This window comes from Trachurus trachurus (genome assembly GCF_905171665.1).
Source record: "Trachurus trachurus genome assembly, chromosome: 20".
Lineage (NCBI taxonomy): Eukaryota > Metazoa > Chordata > Actinopteri > Carangiformes > Carangidae > Trachurus > Trachurus trachurus.
In genome coordinates, this window is record NC_139911.1 from 7,583,111 (window position 1) to 7,590,823 (window position 7,713).

A 7,713-nucleotide genomic window follows, 5' to 3' on the forward strand; every position below is an offset into this window, starting at 1 on the left:
ATCTATCTGACCAGTAGCAGAGTTGGGAGCCGGCAGCTGGGAGCTCTCGGTCCAAGTGACTTGTGGGAACATGATCCCGGCCTCTTGGGAAAGCCTGCGGCGTCAGACCACCCTGAATTATTCATCGGTTACACGCTGAACCACTGGCGAGTGTGCCAGGGTCGTCAAGGCAACCACAGCCCTCCTGCCCACACCAGTAACCACAAAACCCACACACATTGCACACACACTTTTAAAACTGCTGGACTTTAAATTCATGCTGTTAATTCTGCATTTGCATGAGACTCTGCACCACTTTTAACAACAACACCACCAACACAACCATCAGCTGCACCTCATGACCCAGATGCAACGTGATGATTGCAGACACACGCACACACACATACACATGCACACACACTATAGAAATGCTTTATGCATGCAATGTTCACCGTTTCAGTGGCCCCATTAGGACAAAAGGTCACAAAAATGTCAGCCAAAAAGGTCACGGCGTGATGATGCACGCTGCTCCAAACAGTGGAGAATCTGTGGGGCTTCTCCTGCGCATTTTGATGACTTGAGATGTTGAAGAACGACAAAAGAAATCTCAGGATCCTGACGTCTGACATCAGCTGATGGTTTATAGTCCGTCTCAATTTGGGATGCACTGTGATCACGTATTCATGAGCTGCTATGTGATTACACTGTAGAAGACAGATTGCAATTATAGATTGTAACAGTTGCTATGACTCACAAAAAGGAGCCGTGTAAAAATAAACACACACACACATATATATTTCTGTCGACAGCTTAATTGACAGCTTCACATGTGATCCTCTGCTGGTATCACCTAATGCTGCAGTTTTCAGTTACACTGAAGATTTAACAGCTCGGTAAGCTGTGAGAAGACAAAGAAACATCAGAGAGAGGCATTCAGAACAAAAACAAGAGGCTTCAGGTGTGTATGTGTGTGTGTGTTTGTGAGATTATGAATCATTTAGGTCAGTGCGGGTGTTGTTGTATGTCTCTAGGATTGGGTGAACAGACTGACACAGACACCCCAGTGGCTCAGAAATCTGCTCTCTTACCAAAGCCAAATGACGTCAAGAAAAGCTGTGTGTGCAAATGTGTGTTTGGATTCTTGCGATCCATATGATTGCTCAGTGAGAAAGGAGACCGAAGCACAAAAAAAAAAGTATAAACACACTCATAAATACGCCTGCGTGCACTCAGACACAGTGGGTGAGCTCATACATACAAAGTGTATATGTAGGAGGAACTGTGGCTGCACAGAAACACCAACAGATTCTGTTTTGTTGTAGGTGAGGGTGGCATTTTTTGGAAAATAGAAGAATAATATTCCCATGTTAATATGAAAGAACGTCTGGGAGGCAACGCTGGGAAAAACACTGGGCTGCAAAGGAAGTGATGCATTATTACTTTGGGGTTATTCTGGACAATTGTGTGGAGTAGTTAAGTAGTTAATATCAGGGCTGATAACAAGCAAGGCATGGCAAAGAAAGGAACATTCAAACTTCATTAAGAGAAAGTTCAAGTGAAAACACACCAAAGCACCCATGTACACTGTTTGACTGCCAAGCCATTTCTGGGAAAAGCAGCAGGAAAACAGCATGCCAGCGAGCGCTTATCACCAAAAATAGCAAATCAGATCTTTCAGATTGATTAAACACAGTTTTGAATTAGGTGCAGTTAAATTTCAGCACAAATGAAAGTCCTGACTTTGGTCTGGTGACCTACAGGACTGTGGATACCAGCAGCTACAGAGCTGAGGGCAGCAAAGCCACTGGCCCGTGATAAATATGACACACACACCCACACACACACACACACACACACACACACACACACACACACCACTCAGAGGCTGAGCATGCCAACTGGTAACCTGAGGTGTGACAGGAATGAAGCTTACCATTCTCCACATAGCGACAACAGCGCAGAGCGAGTTTGCTTTGGCTCGTTGCTGAAGCAGCATCAGTAGTTACAGTGGAAGCAGAACTTAAACCCGGCGTATTAACGACAGCATGTTCCTCATTTATAAATACACACACGAAAACTCATGTTCATGCAGCGAGCTCTGTTGGTTTGTCCTCAACTGTGCAGAGTCATTAAAAAGGGAATAGGTCACATTAGCTTAGTTTTGCATGAAGAGTGGAAACAGAGGAAGAGCTAACCTGGCTGTGTCTCCAGTTTGAAGCCAAAAGAAGAAGAAAAAAAAGTAGCATAGCAACAACTCCAACACTCACTAATGAACAGGTTACATCACCGTTGTTTCATTTGCACACAAACTAACATATGGCTTTAAAAATACAGGAGAAATTAGCTGCTGGGAAATGTAGTTTTGAGGTAAAAGCAGAGCCAGAGCAGCTGCTTCTCTCTTTGTGCTGTAAGATAAGCTGAGATCTGCTGCCTGAAGCCGTGTTGTGAAAACAAAACCACAGTGTAAGCATTTATATTCCTCCGGGTACTTCAGTGCCAGCATACATCATTAAATTATCATTTTAGTAATCAATACTATGACTGCATGCAGGGAGATGCCACACTATCTCATCTATAAATGCACAAGTGCACAATCCAGTACTTTTATCTCCAGTGCCAGTTCTCACAGCTGCTTTTCTAAACTCTAAACAATAGATCCAAATCTACTGCAGGCAGGTAATACACACCGACTGTGTTTAAGTGCTTCACACAACCTCACATCAAATCAAACTATCACAGTCACACTTATTTCCAGCTTCTACAGATCAAGGATTCGACACTGTTTCCAGTCATTTGTTGTGGCGAACTTGGCAAAAAACAAAAAGCAAACGATTTGATTCGTTTTCATTTCATCAGTTTGGATCTAAACAACATGTTGCTTCATTTATTTTAAAATAACATCCTTATTGACAGAAACACATGGTGATGTCTGAAACAGGGTGCATGTGTGAACAGATGGGAGTACACTGCACTCTCTTTGTCTCACAGTAGATTACGTCTGTGCTTTGTCTCTGGTTAGCATACAGCAGAGGCATGATTCAAACACCTAATGTGATTCAGAGCGCAGCGCCGCACCTGATGCCTCTCTGTGAAACACTGAGTGTAACCAAGACAGTGCCATGCACAAGAGGCTCTTCTGCCTTCACAGTGCTGCTGCTGCTGCTGCTGCTGTTGTTGTTATTGCTCTGTTACTGGAGAAACGACACCCAGGAGTCAAAGTATGAGACAGACTGATGTAAATCAACATAGGGTAAAGTCAATCCAAGTTCCAGCTATGCATTGGCCTCAGCAAATGTTTATTTACCTTGAACTGAAACCTTATAGAGTTCAGAGTTCACGTTCCATGTCATCACTGTGTGTTTGTAAAAACCCTGATAGCTGACAGTGTCAAATACACACAAGAAAAAACTGTCTTTACACTGATTCCTTCTCTGTTAATAACTCTGTTATATAAAAACCTGCCCCAAAGCTGCACAGTCCACCTACACTCTGTGGCCCTGCTGCTGAGAAAGCATTAAAACAGGACTTCACTGTCATAATGAATCGTTCGCATTTCATGCTAAATCAATATGCACTGGACCAGATAAGTTTCCTAAAAGACCAGTATAGGTAGTTGGCAGGTTTTATGATGACCGCCCACCTCACACCTGCAATCTACAGGAAATACTCATCTCTCTCTCCATCATTCATCACCCTTTATTCACTGCAGCAGTGTAAGTGCACAGGGACAAACACACACATACACACAGTTATTTCCAGTCCAGTTAAGTCCAGTAAGCAGCTCCAAGGAAATCAGCCCAGTCTCCAAAGGTTTTCCAGACCAGCAGCTGTTTACGACGTGGCAGACATACAGAGACGTTGGTCGTCCTCCTGCTGGCTGCACCATGCTCTGTAACTACAGCTCAGCCTGGACTGGACAGGACTGTGAAGCAGGACAAATGCACAGCAGCAACAGTGTCGACGGTACAGACCTGAGATCTGCCTCAGCCACCTCTGATCAGCGTTATACGGTGCAGTGTGCACTACACTACGATTCGTTTTCACCACAGTCTCCCTCTTCTGGCTCCGATGGGAGAACAAGTTAAAGCCAACTTCACGCTCCAATCCTCCAAAGTTTTGAGCTCAATAGTTGTGGGCAGCAGGGGGTAAACATTAGTCACACACTCTGCAGGAGCTTTAACTGCCCTCAACCTCCCGTATACTCAAGACAACCACGATGGTTTAATTAGGGGTCATAAAAGTCTCACATTACAGTGAAAAGCCACTTTCTGCAAAGAAACGACCACTGACATGTGGAGGCTTCGACATCCTGCACACACACACACACGATCCCGACAGACAGCTGGGTCACAGTGATCACATGTGAAAACTCTTGCATTTCCTTGCAGGGAAATGCATTAACAAGTGTCTTAACATGACTGAGCAGAAGGGTGCCACCAACATCCCATCCCATTAAGTCCATAGCAGGTTCTCAGCAAATAGCAGGTCTCATTGAAAAGACAACGAGTTTAGACTCAGATTGACTTACTACAGCTGTAACAAGCTGACAATAGGAAACAGCATCGACGAGAGCGCTGTGAGTGTAATTACATCAAGAGAGCAGCAGAGAAAAGCTTGGAGAAGAAAGAGGAGACGGCGGAGCTGGAGGAGGATAATTACATGCAAGTGAAGGGAAAGTGAAATAATCAATATGTTTTAAAGTACAACGGTGATGATGATACAAGTGCTACACTTTTATTGACATGGAGCATTGTGTCTTACTCCAGAGAACAAAGCTGGATCTTATTGAACAGCCATCGATTTTGGTGCTTCTGAGGAGAAAAATAAAGCTGCTCTTGCTTATTTTCAGGGACAAAACAGTCACCTTACATGTTCCAGTTTAAAACGAAGACACACCAGGAGACTATAAAACAACAACTTTCCCCCGTGTTTTCTTCCGACTCTCTTCCTCTTTCTGTCATGTGAGCTCAGACATTTTAACTGACTAACCTGTAGCATCTGGACTAAATCTGCTGCCCCTCTCGCCTTCCAAAGGGAACAGTGCAGCACGCCAAGTTTGCAAATCATGTGGAGACGTGGATGTAGGACGTGAACGACTGTCAGTAGATATGCCAGGATGTCCCTGTGTGGCGTCTGTGTTTGTGTGTGCGCAGCCAAGTGCGAGAGACAAGCGAGGGGGGGCTGTGGGGTGCAGCTTCATGATATGCATTCAGCTTTGGCAAAACAGCACTGATTTAATCTACTCTATGTAAAAGAGTCAGATGTGCCCTTGATAACAAAATTAAAAAAAAAAACTATTTTCTCAAGGGAACAAGGTTTGTTTTAGTTCTGCAGAGACTTGAACCAAAGGCAAGAAGAATAAACATGGATTCTTTTCCATTGGGTTTAATGGAAAAAACACACTTTTGATAGCAATAAGCAGGGGGATAAGAAATCTTTATGAATACATCATGTGCCTACATTGTTGCTTGGGCCCCTCTGACCATGTGCTGCTTTTATTATAACAACACAAGTGATTCATCCTGGATGCTCTGGAGTGGAGATTCCCTTAAAAACACGAGATTTGTGTTGTTGTTGACAATTGTGCTTCAAGAAAACCGTGTGATTATAATACATAAACAATAAGATAATGTGTGCATGATTGTGTGGGGTGAAGCTGTTGTTTTTGACACATGACAGGTCAGAGGAGCTCAGATGATCTCCAGCAGTGGAGTGGTAGAAGAGGATGCAACTGAGCTGAGCATCTCACAAAGACGCTGTTGTTGTTGTTGTTGTTGTTGAACACGCACTAAACGCTACACCGAGTCAGAGATGTGTGTTTATTTGGACATTGGGGATAATAATAATAATGACTGACGGGCCCGGGATCGAGGCTCCGGTACTCAAACCTCTTGGTCTCTGGTGGTCAACACACACTCCCCGGCGGCTCTCCCCCCTCGGTTCTTACCTCCACACTGAACGGCTGCTCCTCTCCGTTCACGGCACATAAAATCCACAGCACCAACTGCAAACACAGCGTCCCCACATAGCAGCTGTGCAGACATCTCCTGTTGCGGAGCGCCGGTAAAACCATAGTGGACCCGCTGCTGTCGCCTTCTGTCTCTCTCTCTCTCTCTCTCTCTCTCTCTCTTTCTCTCTGTGTTCGCGTTTATTTACAGTCGGTTCTCTCGCGGACGACGGGGCATAAATCCTACACGTTTAGCAGCAACATCGCTGGTTGTGTCGGTGTCTCTCAAGCAGGCGAGAGAGGACGAGGGGGAAGCGGGAGATGGAGCGGAGTCGGAGTCGGCTGCTCTCTCCGCGGTTTTCTGGAGCTTATCCCCCGGGGTTAGGAAGAAAAAAAAGGAGCTGCTGTTAACGCCTGTCAGCAGCCTCTCGGTCCCGCAGACCCCGGGTCAGTCCTCCGGTGCACCGGCCGTTGTTCCAAGCGGACGCGTCCAGCCCGATTTCTGCAGCGCGCGGCATAGCTGCCCGTTTTCTATCGTTTTTCCCACCGAGTGCGCATGTGCGCCCCGAGCGCCCCCACCCCACCTCCTTTTTCCAAATTCTCTCCAATAAAACCAGTGTGTCCGGTAAAACCAGTATGTCATCGAGAACCAGTCTGTCCTCCTTTTTAACCAGTTTATCCTGTCAAACCAGTCTATCATGTAAAACCAGACAAACCGGCTGAGAAGAGTTTTCCCTTCATCATAATAAAAACAAAAACAAGTTATGGTCAAAACTTGGTAAATAAAAGTAGACTGTGGACATTTTATTTTCAAAAGCAGACTCAGGTTAATTAAAAACGACAGAGCTTAACCTGGGCTATTTTCATAATTATATATATTTATCAATGAATAAAAATGAAGTTAATTGAAGCATCACTTTGTCACTCAGCTCTTTGAGAGGATGCAACTGAAAAATACGTTTTATGTCACATTGGATGTTTCTTTTTTTATATTTAATGTATTGACTTTTTTTTTCTCCTCCTGTGCAAAACTGCCTGTTGTGTCACTGTATGTGTGTGTGTGGGTGTAATTTACTGTATTTGTTTTATGAAACCCTTTACTCCACTAGAGGGCGATGACAGGCCCCCACCAGAGCCCTGAGTAATCCTGCTGAGACTCAGCCTGGCTTCCAGTATAGCTGATGATGATGATGATGATGATGATGAGGTTGATGATGATGATGCCATTTGACGGTCACTGTGGTTACTGTCGGCAACCTGATGTGATCAAGGTCTCAGAGGCTTTTACAGGAAGATGTCTCATCCCCCAGAGGTCCAGTCATCTTTACATACATGAAGCATACTCTCATGCTGTCTCATGTGTCATAAATGTTGGTGCTGTTGGCTTCACTGTGTGTATCTCGTGACTGACTTAAGTCATAATGATTGGCTGGAAACATACAAATACACAAATGTTCCTATAGGCGACACTAAAGGATGCACTTGTAACTTTTAATATTAAAATAACAACTACATGGTTCTGTTATATTACATTCTTCAGTCTCAGTCAGGTTTATTTGCCTTAAAGGGATAGTTCAACATTTTTGGCAAATTGGCCCATTGGCATAATCCCTATAGTTTTAGGAATATATTAGTTACCTTTAATTGTTGGTGCAAGTTATTTTTAGAACGGCGGAGCAGAGCCGTGAGTTGCTCAGAGCTACGCTACGGAGGCTAATGGGATTTCTTGGTTTTCCTCAAATAGACAACCCAACAACTAGAAAATGCTCTGGTGGACAAGTTGTGAC

The 7,713-nt window shown here is 44.3% G+C and overlaps 1 protein-coding gene across 1 annotated transcript in view; it reads right to left on the reverse strand.

Moving 5' to 3' along the window:
* mmp16a (matrix metallopeptidase 16a (membrane-inserted)) overlaps positions 1-6,447 on the reverse strand; it is a gene marked incomplete at its 3' end in the record, with an annotated part of 71,422 nt that extends 64,975 nt beyond the window's left edge. Inside the window, exon 1 of the mRNA XM_083995942.1 lies at positions 5,927-6,447. Within this exon, the coding sequence (XP_083852068.1) occupies positions 5,927-6,052 (126 nt within the window). The 5' untranslated portion in view covers positions 6,053-6,447. The remainder of the gene's footprint in view (positions 1-5,926) is intronic.
* Between the last annotated feature and the right edge of the window lie 1,266 nt (positions 6,448-7,713).